The sequence below is a fragment of the Neoarius graeffei genome, chromosome 9 (assembly GCF_027579695.1).
Source record: "Neoarius graeffei isolate fNeoGra1 chromosome 9, fNeoGra1.pri, whole genome shotgun sequence".
Taxonomy (NCBI): Eukaryota; Metazoa; Chordata; class Actinopteri; order Siluriformes; family Ariidae; genus Neoarius; species Neoarius graeffei.
The window spans coordinates 45,995,453-46,022,825 of NC_083577.1; the positions used below are offsets into that span (position 1 = coordinate 45,995,453).

At 42.8% G+C, this 27,373-nt stretch overlaps 1 protein-coding gene across 3 annotated transcripts in view; it reads left to right on the forward strand.

The window, feature by feature from the left end:
- Positions 1 to 25,668, forward strand: part of arhgef7a (Rho guanine nucleotide exchange factor (GEF) 7a) — a 62,092-nt gene extending 36,424 nt beyond the window's left edge. For 2 of the 3 annotated variants that reach the window (XM_060929628.1, XM_060929629.1), the window contains exons 9-22: positions 2,782 to 2,904; positions 2,990 to 3,128; positions 3,228 to 3,287; positions 10,642 to 10,788; positions 15,931 to 16,017; positions 16,128 to 16,206; positions 16,318 to 16,457; positions 17,328 to 17,549; positions 19,531 to 19,624; positions 19,705 to 19,794; positions 21,831 to 21,930; positions 22,085 to 22,139; positions 22,233 to 22,378; positions 24,406 to 25,668. In XM_060929628.1, coding sequence (XP_060785611.1) covers positions 2,782 to 2,904; positions 2,990 to 3,128; positions 3,228 to 3,287; positions 10,642 to 10,788; positions 15,931 to 16,017; positions 16,128 to 16,206; positions 16,318 to 16,457; positions 17,328 to 17,549; positions 19,531 to 19,624; positions 19,705 to 19,794; positions 21,831 to 21,930; positions 22,085 to 22,139; positions 22,233 to 22,355 — 1,459 coding nt within the window. In that variant the 3' untranslated portion in view covers positions 22,356 to 22,378; positions 24,406 to 25,668. Of the gene's footprint in view, positions 1 to 2,781; positions 2,905 to 2,989; positions 3,129 to 3,227; positions 3,288 to 10,641; positions 10,789 to 15,930; positions 16,018 to 16,127; positions 16,207 to 16,317; positions 16,458 to 17,327; positions 17,550 to 19,530; positions 19,625 to 19,704; positions 19,795 to 20,157; positions 20,329 to 21,830; positions 21,931 to 22,084; positions 22,140 to 22,232; positions 22,379 to 24,405 lie in introns of those variants that run through there. The other variant, XM_060929630.1, reaches the window with a different exon arrangement.
- The last annotated feature ends 1,705 nt before the right edge of the window (positions 25,669 to 27,373 follow it).

Consider the following 27,373-nt stretch of genomic DNA (forward strand, 5'->3'; position numbering starts at 1 on the left):
TGAAATGACAATGTCAGAGTACATTAAATGTCATCACTGAGCCTTAAAATGGGGACATATTATGAAAAATGCACTTTTTGTCACCTACCAACCCACAAATTCCAAATTAAGACAAGTCAGTTTCATTTGGGCTGCCTATTTCAGAAAATGTGCTTCAACATATCATTCAGTTTTGACTCCCCTTTCTGTGTCACAAAGGGAACTGATTAGAATTATGCCACCCCCTAATCTGAGCATCTCCACTCATGGCTTGGAAACTGCCCTTGCAAATGAATATTGATGAGGATGATTGGCTGGTCAAAGAGGGGGTTGGAGAGCAGTGTCTCATATTATCATTTAAAGGAACAGGCACTCAAACCTGCCATTTTGAAGAGACAGGGGGAGACGGGTGCTGTGATGCTTTGTCCTTGTGGTATTTTGACCAAAGCATGCCAAAGATATTTCATTAAGACATCAGAGAACTGTGCCAATGTATGGAAAAGGGGTATGTCACCTTTAATTTGTAGAATTAGACCGAACAGTGATATTTGAGGAGGGAGAGCAAATTTACTTGGAGCGAAAGGAGAGGTTGTCTCTCTTCATTTTTAACAATAATATTTGTCTAAAACCAGGTGACATTGTGAACATTGAGGCACCTTTGGAGATTAGAAAAACTCCTTTCTTCTTATTGTCTTTCTAACTGACACTTACAGCGCCCTCCACAATTATTGGCACCCCTCGTTAAGATATGTTCTTAGGCTTCTAATAAATTCATTCTTTTTAAATAATATAGGACAGCAATGCAAAAAAAGAGAAAAATCCAACCTTTAGTTCAAGTGCATTTATTCAGTGGGAAAAAAATCCCACATTAAGAAATAATTATTTTACATGAAATCATGTGTGCCACAATTATTGGCACCCCGATGTTAATACTTTGTACAACTCCCTTTTGCCAACAAGACAGCACTTAATATTCTCCTATAACATTATCACAAGATGGGAGAATACAGAGAGAGGGATATTCGACCATTCCTCTTTGCACAATCTTTCTAAATCATCCAGAGTCCTGGGTCCTCTCCTATGCACTCTCCTCTTCAGCTCACCCCACAGGTTTTCAATTGGGCTGAGGTCTGGGGACTGAGATGGCCATGAAAGGAGCTTGATTTTGTGTCTGGTGAACCATTTTTGTGTAGATTTGGCCACATGTTTAGGGTCATTATCTTGCTGAAAGACCCAGTGACGACCCATCTTCAGCTTTCGGGCAGAGGCCAACAGATTTTGATTTAAAATGTCCTGGTATTTCAAAGAGTTCATGATGCCATGCACCCTAACAAGGTTTCCGGGGCCTTTGGAAGAGAAACAGGCCCACAGCATCACCGATCCTCCCCCATACTTCACAGTGGGCATGAGGTGCTTTTCCGCATACTCATCTTTTGTGATGTATTAGAGTGTTTGTTGCCAAAAAGCTCTATCTTAGTCTCATCTGACCAAAGCACACGGTCCCAGTTGAAGTCCCAGTACCGCTTAGCGAACTCCAGACGTTTACGCTTGTAAGTGAGAAAAGGCTTTTTCCATGCCTGTCTCCCAAACAGCTTGTTGCATGTAGATAGCGCCTGATGGTTGTTATGGAGACTTTGTGACCCCAAGATGCTACTCTTCGATGCAATTCTCTAACAGTGAGCTTTGGAGAACTTTTTACTTCTCTTACTATCCTCCTCACTGTGCGTGGTGGCAAGATAAACTTGCATCCTCATCCAGGTTTGTTTGCCACTGTTCCAGTTGTTTTAAACTTCTTGATGATTCCTCTGACTGTAGATATGGGCAGGTGTAGGCGAGTGGATATTTTCTTGTAGCCATTGCCTGACTTATGAATGCCTTATGAATGCCTTACTTGAATGGTGTGTTCTCTGGTCTTTCCCATGTTGAAGAGTGGATAAGAGAAATAGGCCTCTGTGTCACATCATATTTATACCCCAGGGAAACAAGATGTGATCTCATCTCTCATCTCATTATCTCTAGCCGCTTTATCCTTCTACAGGGTCGCAGGCAAGCTGGAGCCTATCCCAGCTGACTACGGGCGAAAGGCGGGGTACACCCTGGACAAGTCGCCAGGTCATTACAGGGCTGACACATAGACAACCATTCACACTCACATTCACACCTACGGTCAATTTAGAGCCACCAGTTAACCTAACCTGCATGTCTTTGGACTGTGGGGGAAACCGGAGCACCCGGAGGAAACCCACGCGGACACGGGGAGAACATGCAAACTCCGCACAGAAAGGCCCTCGCCGGCCACGGGGCTCGAACCCGGACCTTCTTGCTGTGAGGCGACAGCGCCTACCACTACACCACCGTGCCACCCAAGATGTGATGAATTACTAATTAAAGGTTCCTAGATACTCTGATCAACTTTATAAACTACAGTAGAAATGACAGGAATGCTTCAATTACATTTATTTTCTAGGAATTGTTATGGGTGTCAATAATTGTGGAACAGGTGATTTTATGAAAAATAATTATTTCTTAGGGATTTTTTTTTAATTCACTTGAGTTAAGGGTTACATTTTTCTACAATTTTCAGCGTGAGATTATGCTTCTGCAATAAAAATTGAATTTATTTTAAGACTTTTAACACATCTTAACCGGGGTGCCAATAATTGTGGAGGGCGCTGTATTTCTAGCTCTGTTTAAGGGGAATCTTCAATGAGAAGAAAAAATATTAATAAAATATGAGAATGGAGATTCATTTTTTGTCTCTAATTTTATTTATTTAAATTTTTTCTGACTTTGCTGTTTCAGACTTCCAGAGCTGCAACAGAAAGTAGGGGGCTTTTTCTTAAACCTTATGCCAAAAATGAGAGCACTGTATACAGGTTACTGCTCAAACCATCCGTCAGCTGTTAACATTCTCACTGATCACAGGTAAACCGCTGCAATCTGTCCTACCTTTTATAATCATTCCACAGTAAGCTATAAAATAGTGTTCACTCTGATTTTTGTCTCATAGTGAGGAGTTAGGAGACTTCATGGAGAGTAAAGGAGCAAGTTCTCCAGGCATCCTCACTCTGACCACAGGCCTTAGCAAACCTTTCATGAGACTAGACAAATACCCAACTTTACTGAAAGAACTGGAGAGACACATGGAGGTAAAAATAATAACTCCAAGCATTCTTTTGAATATTTATAACTGAATTAAAATGCCTAGCAGATAAAAATGTCTCTACTTGTCTTCATTTTGCCCTTAGGAGGGTCACCCAGATCGGACTGAAATTCAAAAGTGCATGACAGCATTCAAGAATCTTTCTGTGAGTAGTATTATTGTTATATATACATACGGTTGCATTCAGAAGTTTACATACACATACATGAATGTCATGTCCATATTGGGCTTTTAGTTATTTCTTTGAACTGTTCTTTTTCTTTGGCAGAATGATTGTACAACATACATCTTTAATAGGAAAAAAACAAACGAATTTGGGGTGCAAGTTTTAATATATTTTGGGTTTACTATGGAGTTTTATTCCTGTTTTTCATCAAGAGTATGGTCTTTCAAATTGAGAGCAGTATTTGTTCATTTCACTTTCAAATTTTGCAATGATTCCCCCCCCAAAAAAAAATACATTCACTTTACTCACGGGTGGATTCCTGTTTAACCGGAAACCAATGTGCTATGGGGCTACTATATGTAGCTATTATAGTAAAGATATATGGGCATTGATGTATTTATTAACTCCGAAAGTCCAGAATGGCAGGAGAGGGTGAACGCTGTTGAACAGTAACCTGCCCATAAGTAAAGGATGCAATGACAATTTCATCTGGCATTCTATTGTTTGTTGAATTTTGATAGGGTTGTATCATATCACCAAAATCCGAGAGGGTGCACAAAAGCAGCCTGAGCACAAGCAGGGGCTATTTTTTTTTTGGGGGGGGGAATCAATACAAAACTAATACATACTGCTCTCAAATTGAAAGACCATGCTCTTCATTAAAGATAGGAATAAAACGCCATAGTTTTCTGAAGTCAACACAGGGTCAAAAATATACATACACCTAATATTTGGTTAAATGTCCATTAGCAAGTTTCACCTTGACCAAATAGTAGACATCCTAAAAGCTTCTGGCAGAGTTCTTGCTGAATACTTGACTGCTCTTTTTGGCAGAATTGGTAGCAGTTGTTAGGGTTTTGCTGGGATTCGAACCTGGTTCGTTGGTGTGATGATCCAGCAAACCCCCACTAGGCCACCAGGGGAATGACTCAAATGCAAAAGCTCAGAAGATCCACAAAACACAGTACAAAGGAACTAGAGATAAACATAACAGCACAAAGACTCCGTGACAAGAGGACTGAACTCAGGGGTATAAATACACAAACTAATTAAGGACACAGGTGAAGATAATTAGGACTAACAGGCAATTAACAAAAACACAAAACACAGGAACAGTGGCGGCCTCTAGAGGCCAAAATAAACAAGACACAAAAAGGAAATAACAGCGGCCTCTAGAGGCCAAAACAGTCCAAGTCCTAACAGGACCCCCCCCTCTAGGAGCGTCTCCTGACGTTCCCAGGGCGATCCGGATGGGCCGAATGGAAGTCCCGACACAGTTCTTTATCTAGGACATCCCGAGCAGGAACCCAGCAGCGCTCCTCAGGACCATAGCCCTCCCAGTCCACCAGATATTGCAACCCGCCGCGGACCCGGCGGGAGTCAAGCAGGCGATGCACAGTGAACACAGTCTGCCCCTGGAAGATGCGGGGGGGTGGGGGGTTCCTAGGGGCAGGGGCATACGTAGACGTCAGTACAGGCCGCAACAGGGAAACATGGAAAGTGGGGTTGATCCTCAGAGTCCGGGGCAACTGGAGCCGGTAGGAGACAGGGTTCACCCTGCGCACCACCTTGAAGGGGCCAATGTAGCGAGGAGCAAGCTTGCGGTTCTCCACCCGCAGCGGAAGGTCCTTAGTGGACAGCCAAACCCGCTGCCCAGGGCGGAAAGTGTGTGCAGGTCTTCTGTGGCGGTTGGCCTGAGTCTGGTTGGTTCTGGAGGTCTGTATGAGGGTCTTCCTGACCTTGCTCCAGGTCTTGCGACACCGTCTCACATATTGGTTGACCGAGGGCACCCCCGTGTCCTCCTCCTGGTCCGGGAACAGAGGTGGCTGGAACCCGAATTGGCACTGGAATGGCGACAGCTTGGTGGCCGATGACTGCAGGGTGTTGTGGGCGTACTCTGCCCATGGCAGCCAGGTGCTCCATGATGTCGGGTTATCCATAGCCAGGCCTCGCAGGGTGGTTTCCAGGTCCTGGTTGAGCCTCTCCGTCTGACCATTGGACTGTGGGTGAAACCCAGAGGAGAGGCTGGCAGTGGCTCCGATGACCTTGCAGAACCCGTGCCACACTCGGGAGGAGAACTGGGGCCCTCGGTCTGAGACGATGTCCTGTGGAAGACCAAAGACTCGGAAGACATGATTAAATATAAGTTTCGCTGTTTCAAGAGCAGAGGGAAGTTTGCACAGAGGTATGAAGCGGCAGGCCTTGGAGAATCTGTCAACAATGACCAAAATGACCATGTTACCTTGTGACTCAGGGAGACCCGTGATGAAGTCGACTGCCACGTGGGACCAGGGACGCCGGGGAATGGTCAGAGGATGCAGGAGACCCTGGGGACGCTGTCGTGGGTTCTTGGTTCTGGTGCAAACCTCACAGGACAGGACAAATGACCTTACTTCCTGCTCCATGTTAGGCCACCAGAAGCGTCTTTTCAGGAAGTCCAGGGTCCTCCGAGCTCCCGGGTGGGCGGTGAGAGGGGAAGAGTGACCCCACTGGAGAACCTTGGCCCGGGCTTGATGTGGGACGTACAAGAGGCCCGGTGGCCCCGTCCCAGGACCGGGGTCCTGGCGTTGGGCTCGTCGAACAGCCTCCTCAATACCCCAGCGGACAGGGGCCACAATCCGGGACACCGGGATAATAGGCCCGACTTCATTCTCCCTGTTAGTGGCAGAGAACAGCCTGGACAGTGTGTCAGGTTTGGTGTTCTTGGAGCCGGGACGGTACGAGAGGGTGAAGTCAAACCGACTGAAAAACAGGGCCCACCTAGCCTGTCGAGGGTTCAGTCTCTTGGCTTGCTGGAGGTACTCCAGGTTCTTGTGGTCAGTCCAAACCAGGAATGGATGTTGCGCTCCCTCCAGCCAGTGCCTCCACTCCTCAAGGGCCAGTTTGACCGCTAACAGTTCTCGATCCCCCACATCGTACCGGGACTCCGCAGGACTCAGGCGGTGGGAGAAGTAAGCGCAGGGGTGCAGCTTTCCTTCCGAACGTTGAGAGAGTACCGCGCCGACACCACTGTCCGAGGCGTCCACCTCCACGATGAATGGTTGGGAGGTGTCCGGGAGGACCAGAATGGGTGCCGTGCAGAAGCGGGCCTTGAGGTCTTTGAACGCCTTTTCTGCCTGAGGAGACCAGCCATAAGATCCACCTGTCCCTTTGGTGAGGTCTGACATGGGTGCTGCCACAGAACTGAAGTTCCTGATGAACTTGCGGTAGAAGTTAGCGAATCCTAAGAACCGCTGAACCTCCTTAACGGACTTGGGAGTAGGCCAGTCCCGGACGGCCAGGGTCTTGGCAGGGTCCATTTGGAGTTGGCCTGTCCGTACAATAAATCCCAGAAAGGAGACCTCGGGAACATGAAATTCGCATTTCTGGGCCTTGGCGAACAGATTGTTCTGTAGCAGCCTCTGGAGAACCTGGCGGACATGGTGGCGGTGCTCCTGCATGGTCTTGGAAAAGATAAGGATGTCATCGAGGTAGACAAAGACGTACAGGTTAATCATGCCCCTTAAGACGTCGTTGATTAGGGCCTGAAAAACAGCTGGTGCGTTGGTGAGTCCGAAGGGCATCACCTGGTATTCGTAGTGCCCAGACGGGGTGTTAAAGGCAGTCTTCCACTCGTCTCCCTGTCGGATACGGATGAGGTGGTATGCGTTCCGTAGGTCCAACTTGGTGAAGACGGTGGCGCCTTGGAGCAGGTCGAAAGCAGTGGACATCAGCGGAAGGGGATATCGGTTGCGCACAGTGATCTTGTTCAGGCCCCTGTAGTCAATACATGGTCGAAGCCCCCCATCCTTCTTGCCGACAAAGAAGAAGCCGGCACCAGCAGGTGAGGTGGAGTGTCGAATGAACCCAGAGACCAGGGCGTCTTTGAGGTATTCCTCCATAGCCTTGTGTTCTGGCTGAGAGAGGGAAAACAGTCTGCCACGAGGAGGGGTAGTCCCAGGGAGCAAGTCGATGGCACAGTCGTAGGCCCGGTGCGGAGGAAGAACGGTGGCCCTGCTCTTGCTGAATACTTCCTTGAGATCCCAGTACTCTGTGGGAACTTGAGATAACTCGGTGAGATCAGGGGGCTCGGCAGGAGACACAGGAGAGCTAGAGAGCAGACAAGAGGCATGGCATGCAGGGCCCCATTCCACAACCTGGCTTGTTACCCAGTCTATGCGAGGGTTGTGGCGAATAAGCCAAGGAAGGCCTAGAATAACTGGGAACTCAGGTGAAGGAATCAGGTGCAGGGATATTTCTTCCTTGTGACCTTGAGACTGGAGGAAGACTGGAGAAGTAACTTGGGTGACTCTTCCATCACCTAACGCTTGGCCATCGAGGGCAGACACAGACAGAGGGACTTCAAGAGGTGCAGTAGGTATATTGATGCTTTGGGCGAAGTGAATATCCATAAAGTTCCCAGCCGCCCCTGAGTCTATCAAAGCTTGACAAGAGTGGACAGACTCACCCCAGGAGATGGAGACCGGGATGTAGATTCCTTGACTAGGGAGTCCGGGAGAGAGGGTAGGCCCCGTCACAACCCTCCCTCGGCTGGACGGGGCGGTCCTTTTCCCAAGAGTTCGGGACATGATGCTCGGAAGTGACCAGGCTTGCCACAGTAGATGCAGCACTTGTCCCTCCTTCTGCGCTCCCTCTCAGATGCGGAGAGGCGAGTACGACCCACTTGCATGGGTTCTGGACAGTCACTGAAGGAGGTAGATGGTCTCCAGGTAGAGGTAGGGAGGCTGGGGGGGCTCAAGGCTTGGTGGCGTTCTCTCATCCTGTTGTCCAGACGAATAGCATGTGAGATGAGGGTTTCGAGGTCACTTGGGCATCCAATAGAGGCCAGACCGTCCTTGATGGGGTCAGACAGACCATGGTGGAAGGCTGACACCAGGGCAGTCTTGTTCCATCCACTTACTGCTGCGAGTGTTCGGAACGAGATGGTGTAATCTGCGACGCTTCCTCCTTGCCGGATGGACATGAGCTTTCGGGCTGCGTCGGTACTGATGTCTGCCTGATCGAAGACCCGAAGCATCTCTTCAGAAAACAGCTGGAAATCAAAGCACTCAGGTCCCTGTCTTTGCCAGATAGCAGTAGCCCAGGCTCGCGCCTTACCAGCTAATAAGGTGATCACAAAGGCAATCTTGCGGCGATCCGTAGTGTAGGTGGTAGGCTGAAGCTCAAAGGTGAGTTAACACTGGGTAAGGAACTCTCGGCACTCACTGTGCTTGCTGTCATACCTCTGTGGTGCAGGAAGGCTGGGTTCGCGAGGTGAAGAAGGCAGCATGGCAGGAGGCACTGGAGCAGGAGTGGGAGCTGGATCAGGAGCAGGAACTGGATCAGGAGCAGGAGATGCAGGCAGAGATGTCAGCTGTGCCAGGGTTTTCCCAATTTGCTGAAGCAGTTCCTCGTGGCGAGCAAGGGCCTCACGTTGGCTGGTGAGCGTACGTCCATGAGCGTCCATGGTCGCTCCGAAGCGTGTCAAAGCTGCCATAATTCCCTGAAGGTTGGCCGGGTAGACAGTTGAAGCAGCCTCTGCTGAGTCGGTCATGACGGAGTCTTTCTGTTAGGGTTTTGCTGGGATTCGAACCTGGTTCGTTGGTGTGATGATCCAGCAAACCCCCACTAGGCCACCAGGGGAATGACTCAAATGCAAAAGCTCAGAAGATCCACAAAACACAGTACAAAGGAAACTGGAGATAAACATAACAGCACAAAGACTCCGTGACAAGAGGACTGAACTCAGGGGTATAAATACACAAACTAATTAAGGACACAGGTGAAGATAATTAGGACTAACAGGCAATTAACAAAAACACAAAACACAGGAACAGTGGCGGCCTCTAGAGGCCAAAATAAACAAGACACAAAAAGGAAATAACAGCGGCCTCTAGAGGCCAAAACAGTCCAAGTCCTAACAGCGGTCCATTTAAATTTGTGTTTTCTGGCACAGACCCAGCTTTTAAGCACAGTCCAGGTATTTTTGTTAGGGTTGAGCTCAAGACTTGTTTTAAGCTTTATGTTAGCTTGCTTTATCCATTACACAACCAGCTTTGATGTCTATTTGGGGTCATTGTCCTGTTGGAACACCCAATTGTGTCCACATTTCTAATGGTTTGAGGGTATACTGAAGAATCAAAGTTCTTCATTATTCCGTCCACTTTGTGTGATGCACCAGTTCCACTGGCAACAAAACAGCCCTAGAGCATGATGCTACCATCACCATGCTGGTACAGGTACCATGCTGCACAACCAACATTTGGTACAGCATCCCTCTGTACCTCTGGTCATTGTGTCTCATCTGACCATGAAGCTTTCCACCAGAAGGCCTTTTCTTTGTCCAAGTGGTCAGCTGCAAACTTTAGTTGAGCTTGAAGGTGTTGATTATGGTGCCAGAGCTTTTTTCTTGGATGGCAGTCTCTTAGACCATAACAATGTAAAACTTGCTTGACTGTAGGCAGTGTTCTAGCAACTTCCAGTTCATAGCAGGCCTGTGCCTTGGTGGTTCCTGCATTGTTCCTGCCCATCTGAACCAATTTCCTCTCAGCTGAGGGTGACAGTTTGGGTCTTCTTCCAGCAAAGTGACTTGGCAAAGTGGCTTCACCTCCTAAGAACTTGCACTCATGTACAGTTGTTTGATCAGATTATCTTGAAATCTGCAGTTGTTTAGAAATGAATCCAAGAGAAATTCCTGAGTTGTGTAAATCTGTGATACTCTTTCTCAGATCTGCACCAAGCTCCTTGGACTTTCCCATTGTACTGCGTTGCGTGTTGGTCAATCCAATGAGTACTGTCAAACAAACCCTTTTTATGAAGGCACAGAAAAGCTTCTGGCTGTAGTCATTCATGATCACTAGCAGGAGTTAAGATACCTTGGTCTGTTAAGGGGTTAAGTAGTTAAGGGGTCTTGGCCTTGGCAAGTTAAGACATTTTGGAATTTTTAGCACCACTGAATTTTTTTTAATATACAGTGTATAAAATTGACCTTGTATGTCTAATCTTGATCCTGTATTGATTTCAGAAAACCCAAATTCTTGGGTTTTGTTGTTGTTGCTAAACATAGAAAATGTACAATCATTCTGTCACAAAAAAGAACAGTTGAGAGAAATCACTGAAAGCTCAGTGTTGTCATGACATTCATGTCAGTGTATGTAAATGTCTGGCTGCAACTGTCATTAGTATTGTGAAGGATTATAGACTCGTGTGCAGGGTCCTAGTTAGTGTGCTACAAAAACTCATCATACAGTATCTGCTGTCACACACCCATGCCCCATGTCCCACTGCATTCTTATACAGGTGTGGATTGTTCCGATGGCAAACAATTTTCCACCCTCTGTTTCCACGGTTACAGGCCCAGTGTCAGGAGGTGCGGAAACGGAAGGAGTTGGAGTTGCAAATTCTCACAGAATCCATTCGTTTGTGGGAGGGTGAAGACATCAAGACTTTTGGCTCTGTGATCTACATGAGCCAAGGCATGGTACAGAGCCATGGCTGTGAGGTGAGACATTACTCAAATTAACATTTCTTAAAAGATGGGAGTCATTTGTGTTTGTTTTAGGCAGTCGGTTTGTATGAAGCATTTTATACAACAGTTAGTTCCAGTCTACAAGTGGCATTCTAAGATATTTAGTATAACAGCACTGGTTCATTTCACTGTCTGTATCACTCCACTTGTCTGTGTTCCCAACATAAAGTTAGTTTTGTTACACTGCAACAGTTACTACACTTACTACAGGCTGTCAATCAGTCTGTATATTAAGTGGCAGCAAGCAACTTTCTATATGGCTGAGACTAATTTAGGAACTATTTTTGTTCATGCTGCAAAAATAAACAACATATTTGCCCATATTGTGTCTGAAATGTCAATTACTTGATATTAATCTTTTGTTGATATAGCCCTTGCATAAAACAGGTTTCTCAGCTGGTGGGTCGTGAGCCAAATATGGATCGTGGGCCCTTTAAAAGTAGACGGCCTTTTGATTTCATAAAACCAGTGAAATTTAGTTCCTTCTGAAATTTGGTCATTGTGATATACATTTATTTCTGTAATATCTAAAAAAACAAAAAACAGGCCATTCTGTGTCTGGGAAGTTATTTAATTTGAAGGGATTCCCTAGCAAATAATGTACATGAAATCACTCGCTTCGCACAGTCAAGCAGACAGAGGAAGTCCGTGTGCGCATGTGCACTTTTAGGTGCCCTCTTCTTCTTCTTCTTCTTCTCTTGGATTTTACGGCAGCTGGCATCCAGTGTTGCGTTACTGCCATCTACAGGTTTACCTTTGACCGTGCACTGACAGTTACATCATTCTGTCACTAAATGAACAGCTGATCACACCGAGGTGCTCGCTGACCACCAATATTTATTAGTTTGGTCCTGCGTTTCCTTTCCTTCACAACATAACGTCTTTTCTTCCTGCTTTCTGTTACTGTAGTCAGTTTTCCACATTTCATTCGCACACTCACGTCCTCCATTTTCCTCTCCGGTTTCAGATTTGTATCCCACAATGCCTTGTGCGAATGGGGAAAGCCCACCACGTGATGCATGACGTAGTATCTTGAATTGGGTCATGGTGAAGCAGGAAAAAATAGCAGAGAATTTAGGGCCACGTGGCCATAAATTCATCCATCCATCCATCATCTGTAGCCGCTTATCCTGTTCTACAGGGTCGCAGGCAAGCTGGAGCCTATCCCAGCTGACTATGGGCGAGAGGCGGGGTACACCCTGGACAAGTTGCCAGGTCATTGCTTACTTACTTACTTGGGCCCTTGGCTCCATGCGGAGCATAGGCCACCGATGATCTTGCTCCATCCAGCTCGGTTCTGGGCTTCCCTCTCCAGATCTTCCCAACGCATCCCCAGTCCAATCAGCTCCCGCTCCGTGTCTCGCCTCCAGGAGTTTCTAGGGTGGCTCCTCCTTCTCTTGCCTCGGGGGTTCCAGGTCAGTGCCTGTCTGGTGGTACTGTCAGCTGACTTCCTGAGGGTATGACCAATCCACCCCCATTTCCTTCTCAGGATCTGTTTGGCAACAGGTTCCTGTCCTGCCCTGCACCACAGCTCTTCGTTTCTGACCTTCTCTGGCCACCTGATGTTGAAGATGCATCTGAGGCAGTTGTTGACAAATGTTTGTATCTTGTGTTGTGTTGTCTTGTTCATTCTCCATGCCTCTGATCCGTATAGCAAGACTGACTTGATGTTGGAGTTAAAGATGCGCACCTTGGTGTTCATGTGGATTTCCCTGGAGGCCCAGATGTTCTTCAGCATGACAAAGGCTGCTCTTGCCTTGCCAATCCTGGCTGTGACATCCTGTTCTGTGCCTCCCTGTTGGTCCATCACTCTTCCCAGGTACACAAAGGACTCCACCTCCTTGATTGTCTCTCCACCTACTGTAATGGGGATGTTAGTGGTGTCGTTGACCTTTAGGACTTCTGTTTTCTTCTTGTTGATCTTAAGTCCCACTCTGGCGGATGTTAAGTCCAAGCGGATAGTTTTGTCCTGCATCTGACTGTGGTAGTGCAAAAGGAGTGCTAGGTTGTCAGCAAAGTCCAGATCGTCTAGCTGTCTCCCCAGTAGCCACTGTATTCCGTTGTTCCTTCCCTCTGTGGTAGTCCTCATGATCCAGTCTATTGCCAGGATGAACAGGAAAGGTGACAGTAGACATCCTTGCCGTACTCCTGTCTTTACTTCAAAACTGTCTGACAGTTGTCCTGCATGGGATACTCTACAAGTCATGTCTTTGTATGTCCAAGTATGTCAATGTCCAGGTCATTGCAGGGCCCCGTAAATTCATTAATTGTTCTATTTTTTTTTTAAAATAATAAAATTGGAAGTCTGTGATTCAAATTCAGTAGCTTTCGGTCCACTAAACAAAAATAATTGGGTGTCAGGGAAAATTCTTTTTATGACCTAAACCTGAAAAACCTGAAAGGCAGTCTGCCTTTAAGATCGGGTCGCAGACTGCGGGGAAGAAAAAAATAGTTGCTAAATGTAAATGTTAACATATAACAAGGAAAACCATGGAAAAATATGACAAAACAAACTACTGTTTAAAAAAAGGAATAATAATAAAGGAGCATTATCTGTGTCTGTTATAGGCAATGAGAAATTCGGTCATGTTGCGGTCATGTCATATCAAACTTTTCAATTTTGGTCCTAATTCACGTATAAACAATTGGTGCTAACATGGATAAATGGAGTGAGATTCCCTCTTCCTGTAAAAGTCTGGGAAAAAAACTGTGCAAGGTAAATGAAAATATGCCAAACATGGTTTGTGCAGACCACAGTGTGTTTTTTGTTTCGTGGCTTATAGGCTGTGGAAAGCATGAAGCCATTGAAATTCATAAAGTAGGCTATTTGGAGACAAAACACTCAAGCCATAAAGCGAGCCAGTTGAGCTTCTTTTGAAAAAAGTGACGGATCTGGACACGTCTCAAAAAATTATTCAAAAACACATGCGCTGTTCAGAAGCAATCATTTCGCACATCATACAGACTCACACATCATACAATGCAAAAAGGCCCACACAGTTACAGATGACCTTGTTTTACTCGCTGCTGTCGATATGTTAAGAGAGATCCTTGGTGCAAACCTGCTGCAAATCAATTGGGGGAAAAAATCCCAATCTCAAAAGACACCATATGGAGGAGAGTTGGGAGAATACAAGATGTGTCCGAGGACAAAGTAGCAGAAGTGATGCACTCTAACTAGATGAATCAGCAGATGTATTCGATCTTGCCATCCTGAATTCAGTTTGAGAAGTGTCTCAAAATCACACCCACAGGTTTCCCATTGATTTTCACAGGTTATGATTTCCGCTCTGTTCTTGTTACCTGCAGTTAAATCTCATTATTATGTGTATGTGTTCAATAGTTGTGCACTTTTCATATAATGTACAATTTATTTAATATTTGTCTCAGTGTTTATTTGTTAGGTTAGGTAAATTGCACTTACTCAGGATTATGTATACGCAATTATATAGTAGTCCATTTTCATATTAATGCTGTGAGCAATTAATTTTGCACTTAAGCATGTGCATTTAATAAACTGATATTTTCCACTGTATACTTATGAGATACAGCCATAAGTCAGCATGTAAGTTGATTTTATTTCCTGTTATCTAAAGTAATAAATGATTATTATCCAACTTTATTAGGCCTATGCAATGAGGTAATATTATTATGCAAAATTAAAATGCATTTCTTCATTTACTTCCATATGATAAATAACTTGAGTGTAGTGTTGGGTCATAAGTTGATGGCCAACATAAAATGTGTCTTAAAGCAAAACCAGTTGAGAACCACTGGCATAAAAGCAACATCACACTTGCAGTCATGCTGTTATACTGAATATTAACATAGCTGGGATTATTCATGGACTTTGCACAAAGCAACATTCATGAAGACATGGTTTGCCAAGGTTCGTGTGGAAGATCTCAAATGGCCTGCACAGAGTCCTGACCTCAACCCCACTGAACACTTTTGGGATGAACTGGAATGCTGACTGTTGACCAGGCCTCCTTGCCCAACATCAGTACCTGACCTCACTAATGGTTTTGTGTTTTGACCACATGTTTTGGCCATTATTATTATTATTATATTTAACGCCCTGTGATGACCTGGCGACTTGTCCAGGGTGTACCCCGCCTTTCGCCCGTAGTCAGCTGGGATAGGCTCCAGCTTGCCTGCGACCCTGTAGAACAGGATAAAGCGGCTAGAGCTAAGATGAGATGAGATGAGAATAATAATATATGGGCAGCACGATGGTGTAGTGGTTAGCGCTGTTGCCTCACAGCAAGAAGGTCCGGGTTCGAGCCCTGTGGCCGGCGAGGGCCTTTCTGTGTGGAGTTTGCATGTTCTCCCCGTGTCCATGTGGGTTTCCTCCGGGTGCTCCGGTTTCCCCCACAGTCCAAAGACATGCAGGTTAGGTTAACTGGTGACTCTAAATTGACTGTAGGTGTGAATGTGAGTGTGAATGGTTGTGAGTCTATGTGTCAGCCCTGTGATGACCTGGCGACTTGTCCAGGGTGTACCCCGCCTTTCACCCGTAGTCAGCTGCACTCAAAAAAATAAAACATTGGATTTACTTAACCGAGTTATGGCAACCGGTCCAACGAAACTGTGTTAATTTAGATATATTGAATACAGTTATGTGTTGAAAAACTCAACATAACTGTATTCAATACATCTAAATTAACACAGTTTCGTGGGACCGGTTGCCATAACTCGGTTAAGTAAATCCAATGGTTTTTTTTTTGAGTGTGGGATAGGCTCCAGCTTGCCTGCGACCCTGTAGAACAGGATAAAGTGGCTAGAGATAATGAGATGAGATCTTTCAGTGAGGAAAATGCATTGTATTTGTGTCATATCAATATAAGACTTCCTGTCTTGATATGTATTTCTCATAATAACTGGCACTGAGCCAATAAGAGTATCAAGTATCTATACAGTTGTGTGCAACAGTGTGCATCACTGATACTGTCTGGGTGAAAAAGGACAAAAAAGATTTCTGTGAAACATATCACACTAAATGTCTGATTTGTCATAAATTTGTTTATCTGCTTTATTTTGTCCCATTGGTATGTAAACTTTAGTACTAACTTGTGTATTCAAGAAACTCTCATGGCACTGATGCATGTTTTTCAGGAAAGGAATGAACGTTACCTCATGCTTTTCCCTCATGTTCTACTTATCCTCTCGGCCAGCCCAAGAATGAGTGGCTTCATCTACCAGGTCAGAATATGGTCACCATACTACGTCCTACTAAATAAGCAGCACGTAGGAGTTTAGCTCCATTCCCAGCCCTACTGTCAGACATTAGGTGTCCACTTTGTTTCTCACAGGGCAAGCTGCCTTTGAATGGAATGACAGTAACTGCTTTAGAGGAGTGTGAAAGCCATAAAAATGCTTTTGAGCTCTCGGGTAAAAAAGACACCTGCAATTTTTATAATTTTTCAAATTTTAATGAAAAACATACAGCACAGTGGTGAAAGTATTGGGATAGTCTGTTTAGTGTGTGGTCCATCCCTGCAGGTTGTATGTTTGAGAGGCTGCAGGTTATCTGCTTTAATAAGAATGATCAACAGGATTGGTTGGAGCACCTGAACCGCCAGACCAAACACACATCCATGACTGCTCCAAGCATGAAACCACTCACAGTCCCTTGCCACACGGTGAGTTTCTGATTACAGGACCTAAATTAGGCCTTCTCAAAATATCAGCAAATAAAGGCCTGAATGTCTGCGTGCATTGACTACATAAAGTATGTTTTCAAAATCATATATTACACTTTCTCCAGAACATAGTTTAATTTTTGTATTGTCCTAAAGTGTGAGAAAGCTGTATAGTTTTATTTTAAAGCTTTGTTGTTTTTTTTTTTTTTTTTAAATACAGAACACACAGAATTTGTGGTCCTGCACAATTGTCAGTGTTTATTTGGATGGATGTTCGGGTCATTGTTTTGGTGACAGATCCATCTATGGCCAAGTCTTAATGTCCCAAAGAACAGTTCTCAGTTTCAATATATGGGCAAAAGTTACACTAAAAGTGTAACCAATAGATTTGATTTTAGACCTTCATCAACTCCTACATTTCTGGCAGATTTAAGCAGGTTTTGGGCTAAATTATCCGGTACTTTGCCACTTGAACCCCCACCATATTTTACAGTGGTCCTCTGGTGCTCTTCTTTGTATATAGCATTATTTTTCTACCAAACAGGCTAATTATGTGCATGATAAAATAAAAAGTTTGTCTTCTCTCACTGTCAGCATAACACAATTTCAGTTGTAACTCAGCATCTTGAAGTTCAAAAGTAGGATTTTGGTGCCAAAAATTCTGAAGCTGACTGTATGATACTTTTGAAGCTATGGTGCAAATTAAAAGAGTGGCTCTGAGCACAGGACGACATAAAGTGCAAATAATGTGACAAATATATGACAAGAGATATTACAGCTGTACAGCAATACAGATTTAGATTAAAGCAGTTTGTCCTGTTTTTACAGTAACACATCTCTCTCTCTCTCCTTCTCCTTCTCCTTTTATAGCTCCCATCCCACCCTCTAACACCATCCAGACACGCAGAGAGCCGAGGCCTGACTGTGGCTCCTGCCTACCACACGCTCCCTCACTCCTCCTCTCATGGAGTGCCACAAAGCACTGTAATGTGGGGGCCTTTGGAACCTCCCAAAACCCAGAAACCTTGGAGTCTGAGTTGCTTGAGGCCAGCACCCCCACTCAGACCATCAGCTGCTCTCTGCTATAAAGAGGTCTGTGTGTATTTTGGTCATATTATCTGTCCCGTTGATGACTTTTTGGGACTCGTGCCATGTGTTTTGCCTCATTTTCAGATGGTGATCATACAGATGTGGTCAGAAGTTTACATACAGTGACATGAATGTCATCTTGGATATGAATGTCATGGCAATATTTGGGCTTTCAATGATTTCTCTGAACTGTTCTTTTTCTGTGGCAGAATGATTGCACAGCGTACATCTTAAAAAAAAACCTAGAATTCGGTGCACACTTTTCTTTGGATTTTCTGAAATCAACACAGGGTCAAATGTATACATACAGGGTCAAAAATTTCCATACACTCACTTAGATTATTAATTCAGAGGTGCTGAAACTTCCAGAATGTCTCTTATCTTGCCAAGGCCGAGGTCTCTTAACTTCCTGTTAGTGATCATGATTGACTACAGCTGGTAGCTTCTCTGTGCCTTCATGAAAAGGGTTTGTTTACAGCACTCACTGGATTGACCAACACACAGTAAAATGGGGAAAGTCCAAGGAGCTCAGTGCAGATCTGAGAAAGAGGATCACAGATATACACAACTCAGGAATGCCTCTTAGAACCATTTCTAAACAACTGCAGATCCCAAGATCAGTTCAAACAGTTGTACTGTATGTAAGTTACTGGGAGGTGTAGTTACTTTGCCAAGCCACTTTACTTCAAGAAAACCCAAACTGTCACCCTCAGCTGAAAGGAAGTTGGTTTGGATGATCAGGAACAACCCAGGAACCAACATGGCACAGCCCTGCCATGAACTGGAAGCCGATGGATCACTATCTACAGTTCAGTGAGTTTTATATCACCATGGACTAAGAGGCTGCTATCCAAGAAATAACCCCATGCTCCAAAATTGACACCTTCAAGCTTAACTAAAGTTTGCAGCTGACCACATGGACAAAGAAAAAGCCTTCTGGAGGATAGCTGTATGGTCAGATAAGACAAAGATTGAGTTGTTTGGCCACAGTGACACCATGTACAGAGGGACACTGTACCAGCTGGTGGTGGTGGTAGGATCATCATGCTCTGGGGTGGTTTTGCTGCCAGTGGAACTGGTTCATTGCACAAAGTGGATGGAATAATGAAGGAAGAGGACTACCTCAGAATTCTTCAGCATAACCTCAAACCATTGGAAACTTGAACATGATTGGGAGTCACAACAGGACAATGAACCAAAACACGCATCAGAGCTGGTTGTGGAGGATAAAGCAGACTAACATTAAGCTTAAAACAAGCCCTGACTTCAACCCTATTGAAAATATATGGACCGTGTTTATAAGTTGAGTCCATGCCAAGAAATTTTTTTTTTAACTGAACTCTACCAATTCTACCATGAAGAGTTATGAACTATCCAACCAGAATTCTGCCAGAAGCTTGTTCATAGTAAGCAAAAGATGTTTGGTCAATGTGAATCTTGCGAAGAGACATTTTAACCAAATATTAGGTGTGTTGTATATAAATTTTTGACCCTGAATGTATACTTTTGACCCATGTGTTGATTTCAGAAAACCCAAAGAAAATTGTGCACCGAATTCTAGTTTTTTTAAAAAGATGTATGCTGTACAATCATTCTGCCACAGAAAAAGAACAGTTCAGAGAAATCATTGAAAGCCCAAATACTGCCATGACATTCATATCCAAGATGATGTTCATGTCACTGTATGTAAACTTCTGACCACAACTGTATGTATTGTGCATTACTATATGAAGTCTTAAATGTGTACTTTAAGGGTAACTAAAAAGTTGTATGTTTTAAAAATCTAAAATGAGCTATGGACTTAATTTATGTTTGAAAGAATTTATAATGATGCCAATAACGTGATTCTTTTGAACAAACATTTTTTTAAATGTAAAAATTCTTCTTGTTCTTCTTTAAAACGCTTGCGTAACTGAACCGTCTCCTGTATTGTCCCACCTTATCCTCTCATTCATCCTGATTTTCATTCTTTGCACTGCTCCAGGATCTCAGTAAAAGCCCGAAAAGTATGAAGAAGCTGCTGCCCAAACGGAAACCTGAAAGGAAGCCATCCGATGAGGAGTTTGCATTGAGGAAAAGTAAGTTTGATGGATTTGTTCATGTTACTGATGAGATTTACAGTGGTGACTGACGTGTAATTACTCTGTAACTACAACAGGTACTGTAGCACTGGAAGAGGATGCTCAGATCCTGAAAGTTATTGAGGCCTACTGTACGAGTGCCAAAACCCGACAGACTCTCAACTCAAGTAAGATTAAGTCTGTATATCCATCATAGGACTATGGCTACATAACACTGTGCCTCTTTGATGTTAACAAAGTCACTCTTGCAACTCTGGTAACAATATTCTCTTTTTCTCTTTCCTCTTCACCCTTTCATCATTTATTTATTCACTATTAATCGCTTTCACTTTTTTCTGTCCTCTTTTTTAACATTCACATTTAACCTTATTTCTGTTTCCATTTTCATCTCTCCACCTTTGTTACACTCGTTGTCCACATGGTTTTTGTCATCCCATGTACCACCATTGTGTTTTGGGGAAATCTCCCCCTCTTCATTCATATGATTGGACTCTCCTCGCCCGCTATGGCTGGTGTGCTGCTCATCTCAGCGTGGCAGGGCACTGATCTGATGCATAACCACGTGCTGGATCAGTCAGGCATGGAGTGTATGGGCCGCCGCAGCAGCATCTCTCGGCCCGAGGGCAGCTCGGACCTTTCAGAGGACTCGGACTATGACAGTATATGGACGGCTCACTCTTACAGGATGGGGCCGGTTTCCCGTAAGAGCTGCAGCTCCTACATCTCCCACCAGAACTAAACTCCCTCACTTGTACTATTTAACTTCATTCACTTTAGTTTATTTATTTAATTTATTTTGATGTTTATTTATAATTTTATTTATTATATTTATGTCTTTTCACATGCCTGTATTAAACCTCACTCCTTGTCCTCTTTGTGCACATATCCAAATTGGTCCTTGTTGCCTTGACACCTTTTTTGCCTGTTATTTTGATGTTCCCTCATATGATAGTTGGGGAATATGCCTTTCTCTGTCTCTAACTAGTATTTCATCAATAATAATAAAGGACATTTGTTTGTAGACATTTGAACCATGATCTCGTCCTTCTAGAAATTATAAGATTTCAACTTTGTAAATATTTTAGTATTGTCATATGTGAAGTATTATTGTTTACCTAAGGGAAGCATTGGACACAAGAATTCCAGCTTCATTTTTTCTTTCAGGATGCAAGATAATAGAGTTGAACACAAAATGCTTTGGTAAAATACAGGAAAATCATGAATTGCTACTTTGGACAGTATTAGTGGATGTATCTCTGTCTTTTTTTATTTATGTATTTATTTTTGACTTGTACAATACATGCTTTTTTATTTTTGTTACATGTTTGTTCATAATAATGTCTCCATATGGGATGACTGCCAAAATATGCTGAATTTTATTGTCCCTTCAAAAATTTGTTTGATTTTAAACCAGGTATGTGGTTTGTGGTTCTTTGTTACTCATTTGAAGCTCTGTGAGTACCTGTAGTGTTTTAAGATGAACTTTTTTCTCTCTCTTATGTATGATTTTGTTTATCAGACAAAAGAGAAATACATATTGCCAGTTACAAAAGTACTTGAACAAAGAATAGGAATATAACTCTTCATGTTGTGTGGTAATCCTTGTGACCAAGTTCTCTTCTGTGGTAAAACAAAAAAATAGACAAGATTTCCAAAACACTTGCTGCCCTTTTGTCTGCTGTACTGTGCCGGTATTCTAATTCTCTGTACAACTCAGAAGTCAGTGATGTTTACGTGGTTCAAAAATAAGATATAATTAATGTGTCCATGACATATGTATATATACATACGTACAGATACCAGTATGACAGAGCAGTCACTGTAATATACATTTTCAATAAATATTGGCTTTATTAGACTTTTGTCAATATTTTTGTCCTTTCTGGGGAAGTACTTGAACTATGATTTTATTTCAATGCTTAATTTACCGTCTTTAAATATGTTCCTTATTGGTTTCAGGAACTTTTAAATGTCATGCAATTCATAATTCTTTAGGAAGCCATTATTGAAATTTTCCTGCCTTGACATTTCCTCTCTGCATGGCTAACCTGTCTTACTTTAGTCTCCTTCACAGTTCTTTTAACCTGATCCTTTCACTGTTTCAGAGTACATGTGTCTCTTTTTAACTGTTCTCACCAATCCAATCAGTCCTTCACCTAGAGATGTGTGGAAACCAAACTGCAGGACTTTTCTTTTGGAACAGGACAGAGGAGAGACACTGCTCCAGCCCTGATACTACCTGCAGAGGAGAAGATAATCGTGGAGGAGATCCAAAGTAATGGACAGACTGTTATGGAAGAGAAGTAAGAATACATGTGTTACAATGTAACGTCTATTTTTCACAAATTCCTTTCCCTGTTGGGAAAAATGGTAAATCAACGAGTTATACTTGTGTACAATAAATTAGATTTCAATGCCATATAATACCATCAAAATAACTTATTTTAACTCTTACAGGAGTCTCATAGATGTTGTTTATTCACTAAGAGACGAGGTTCAAGAACTTAAACAGGTGCGTATGGACCGATCTTTCTGTCCCTTTCTCTGTGCTTACCTTAGTTACTTTTTAATATATCTTGATGAAGTCATATGACTTAATCAACAGGACAGTAAGAAAATGAAACGGTCTCTGGAAGAGGAGCAGCGGGCTCGTAAAGACCTGGAGCGAATTGTTCGGAAAGTTCTAAAGAATATGAATGACCCATCTTGGGACGAAACCAATTTGTGAGATCATGAGAAAGCATCTTACAGGTTTGGTAGCATTTTGTGGGAATTTTGGATTTCCAATGAATTTGGAACAAAATTCTGCTTATAAATACAGAGTAACACACTCAGCTCATTATTGTGTAATTAGTGCACTTGTATCTCACTGCAATCTCTGAAGTTGACATGCAGATGCTTTATACCAAGGATGTATATTGTATGGCCAGAAGTTTGTGGACTCCTGACTGTCACACTCGTATGTGCTTTTTGAACATCCCATTCCAGATTTAATCCCCCCTTGCTGTAATAACCTCCACTCTTCTGGGAAGCCTTTCTGCTAAATTTTGAAGCATGGCTGTGGGGATTTGCTCAGCTGCAAGAGCATTAGTGAGGTCAGGCACTGATGTTGGGTGAGAAGGCCTGGTGTCTGGAGGACTGCAGCCAGCATGCCAGTTCACCCCAAAGGTCTTCAGTATCATGGCTTATGGCCAAGTGAACAGATTTGGACCCAAAAGCAGACTCAGACAGTTCTGAAAACAGGATGTCTCTAGTCTGTCTTAATACAAATATAAATTCTTAGTGGTAACAGGGAAAAGGGCAGATACTGGCACACACTGTCACTGCACAGTCAGAGCAGAAGTTGAGGCACAGTTAAGTGTTTATGGCTCAGACAAAAGGGCCAAGGCAGAGCAAAGTGCCACACAGGTCAAAAACAGAACCCAAAGTTCCAATCAGGCAAAAGTCTATAATCCAAAAACATAAAAGGGGGCCCTCACACAGAACCTGGAATCCTGAAAAAAATATTTAACAAGGGCTTAGTGTAGGCAGGAAGATAACACCAGAAAGACTGAAGCCCAAGACTGAGTTAAAGTACTGTTGCTGATTAACCAGCAGGTAGGACTGGCCCCAGAGCAGGAGCAAGCGGAGCAGGGCATGGGTAAAACATGGAGTGGAGCAACTGACAACATACAACACAAGTCATCAGGAGCAAAACCCAGCTCAGAACCTGGAAGCCCTGGGCTGGACTGTAACATTCATAATGGAATAGAACAGACATTTTATTGTCATTGCACAGTGGGGTGCAACGAAATTGTGGGAGCTCTACCCAAAACAGTTTACAGAAACAAATAATACATTAAATTAAAACAATAATAAAATGAAAAACGACATATAAAAATAGGTGGCATTTTCAAATGTGCAGTAGGAGATAATGAAAAAGTTCTTAAAATAGTGCAATAGTCCTTGGAGCAGGTGAAGGAGTGTGTGTGTGTGTGTGTGTGTGTGTGTGTGTGTGTGTGTGTGTGTGTGTGTGTGTGTGTGTGTGAACTGAATTGAATTGAATTGAATTGGGGGGTGTCAGTTTCTGTTACGTATGGCCCGGGGAAGAAACTGTTAGAAAGTCTGGTGGTGTGGGATTTGATTGACCTTTAGCGCTTCTCAGAGGGTAACAGGTTAAACAGGTGATGGGCTGGGTGTGAGGGGGTTGATTCAGTGGGTTGAGGTCAGGGTTCTGTGTAGGCCACCTGAGTTCTTTCACACCAACCTTGGAAAACCATGTCTTCATGGAGCTCTCTTTGTGCATGAGACGCTATCAAGCTGGAACAGGTTTGGGCCCCTTAGTTACAGTGAAGGGAAATTTTTAATGCTACAGCATACAGTGATACTGTATACAATTGTCCTTCCAGCTTTGTGAGAAGTTTGGAGAAGAGCCACATTTGTGTGTGATGGTCAGGTATCCACAAACCTTTTGCAGTATAGTGTACTTTTGAGCTCTGAAATTAAAAATAAAAAAAAGGCCCAAAATATAAACAAGTCAGAGGCAGACCATCACTACATTGCTTCAGCATTATTTATTTATGACCAGTTACAGTAAACACCTTTATTTTAAAATCATCTCTCTTAATTCTTGTTATTATTTATGCAACTAGTTATTGAGCAATTATTTTTGAAAATTAAAGTTAATAAAATTTGCACAATTCTTCTTTACATTTTAATCTACACTGCACAGAGTTGACTTCAGGTCATTACTCAGTGGAATCGTGTAAATGAACTAATAGGTGTAATTCTCTTCTAAGAAATACTTGGACCTTACAACTGACATGACCATGCAACCATGCGAGAAGGGAAGTGGTTGTAATTCTGCATGAACTGTTCCTGGTTTACTTCAGCTACGATACTGTTATAGGTAACCTCACTGAGAATTGTACATATTACTGCTCTGGATTGTTTGTGAACTGTGAACTTGTGTTTCAAGATACTCCATGTGTAATTTGTAAATATTACAGAGATAATGGTATAATGGTATGTATTCCAAATGTCCAACTGTATTTTTTCTCCCCTCTCCATTTTCAAGTGACTTGAGACTAACTTTATAATGACTCATTCGGCTAGGTTTCAACACGCTCTACTATATAATGAATACGAATTAACTTTTAAAATGTTATAATGCATGTTCTGTTGTGGCTTTTCATGAACCGGTTAATGCCATGGAGGGTCTTTCTTTCTTTTTTTTCTTTCTTTTTTTTGGGGGGGGGGCAGGGGCAGATGTTGGCATTTTGTTTTTTGCTATTTAACAGTTATTCCATGAAATCGAGTCACACATGAGCTGATAGCTAACGAGGTGCGTAGTGCCAAGTTGGCTATAAGCCATGTATGACGAGATTGAGTGGAATAACTGTTTTATTATATCCACATTCACTGGATTTTGAGAAACAGCATTTTTATTTTTTGCAAATTTGATGAATAAAAACTTTATACAAAACGTCCGACAAAATCATTTCCGTTTAGAATGTAAACAAACTGGTGAAACGATAGTAGCAATTTGTGAAAAATGCTATAATAATAATAATAATAATAATAATAATAATTCTTGAAAAATAAAAATTGTACATTTTTACCGTCAAATACTTTTATTCCATATTTTGTTGCTTTTTTTGTATTTTTGGGGGTTTGTTTTCGAGTACATTTTTTATTTCATTCTCAGTTGGTTCAGCAACACGCTCTGCCATTTTGTTTTTCTCTGCTCATGGTATATGAGCTGATAGCCTAGTAATAGAGTAGCCAATCAGAGCGTGCGATTGCTCATATCCAGTGAATGTGGATAGAATAAATTACCACTAGCCCTTGAAGCATGATTCTATACTATTTGTAGCTGTACTTAACGCTTACTGAGTCAAATTCTTATGTATGAGCTGATTGTTCTGTGAATGCTCATTGAGGACAGTCAGGACAGGAATTACCTCACCAAAACACTTTCAGTGTGTATACTGATGACGCTTCACCTCCACACGACTCCCTTTGTCGTTGTAAATTCTGTAAATAAAGATGTTTTCTTACAATTTGGTGATTAATTTGAAGATTTCTTTGAACACCCTTTGTGCGTTGTTAAAGAATGTACTATACTGGAGCACCCATTATTTTGCAATTACATTTTATATTTTATTTCAATCAGGTGTCACTGTTGAGCTGCAAAGTATGACAAGAGTGTAAAAGTAATACCGGAGTTTAACCCAGTGGAATTTCTACACTTAGTTCATGAAGGGGAGACCAATGATGAGGATGATTTTGTGCCTTTGTCTCGTTTCCCTGTACAGCAGTGCAGGATGAAGGTTGTGCATACACCAGGACCTATTACACTGACAAGGCAATCTAGGCCCTTTGTGGGCGATGATTCTACTTCATTGATTTACAATGGAAAGGATATAATTTTGCTGGTGTTGGCAAAAAGCTCAAATGTCAGCCTTTTCAGAATGCCAGCATTGCCTTGTTCGTGGATGAATGAGGAGAAAGTCACCTTTTGTCTCCTGTTAAATATTCCTGCATAAATACAAAGGGGCATAATGCCATCCTGATAAAATGGAAGCCCTGATTTATCCCGATTTATCCTTTAGTGTGTAGATAAAACCTGCAGATAAATGCCAGGTTGGCCTTTTCATTTTTTTTGTTCTCATCTTTTCTTTTGCATTTTTAAAAACTTTATTCAGTTTAGATGAGTGTCGTTGCTTTCATTGGTGTGCTTGTATTATTCACAAGACAACTGTCTCTTACATCATACTGTATAACAAGAACGTTATTAAAAAGGAAATTGCATGATACGCTCACTTCTTTTCTGAGCAGTGGACCATTTTTTTTTCCAGTTGTTGTTCTAGTCTTTAGCTTCAGTTAGAGTTAGTAAAGACTAAGGATATAGACTGAGGAGTAGACAGTTTAAGACAATGCTACAGTAGTAACACCTGTAGAGTGTGACTTTGCTCTGTTTGACTCTTAAGTTTCAGGTATTAATACCTCTGCTGTTACTGACCGTGAACTATAATAGCTGTCTTTGAAGGCCTGAGTGAAAGGGACAGCAGGACTCTGTGGACATTGAATCAATTAGCTTTTGACCAACCTATACACACACACACACACACACACACTCAGGCGTGCGTGCACACACACTTCCAAGACCCTGTCTTTTTCTTTCTTCCCCTGGGTCTATTCAGTAGCTTGTGATCATTTAGATTTGACATGCATTGTGGCTGAGCTTGTCTTCCTCTTTTGCTCTCTCCCTCTTTTGCTACTGTCTGTCATTAATTTCCAGGCTTTACAATTTGCCAAAAAGAAAGAGAAAGGAGAGTGAGGGACGGATGGATGGATAAGAGCTCAGTGTCCTTTTGAAAGGGTTTGTTATTGCACAAAAAACAGCCGCCCAATAATTTTTCGTCAATGTTTAACTCTAAAAGCCTTTCCCCGTCAGCTTTGAAAAGAAGAGCATTAAAGCCCTATTGAAAAGGACTGAATAAAAACAGTCCTCTGGGGCTTTGACCAAAGGGCTTCTTTTCCTCTGCCTCTAATCAAATAGGAACTGAAATGAATTAGTTTTCTTATGAAAATAGCCTTTGTTGGCGGGGAGGCCAGTAATTCATAAACAATAAGCAGTGTCATTGTGTGCATAGTAATATATTCATGCTGTGGAGAGGCTAGAAGGCAGTGCTATGGCTCTGTGCATGAGGAGGGATGGATTACTCCTGGACTTTATAAACAGCTTGCTCAGTGAGTGCTTCT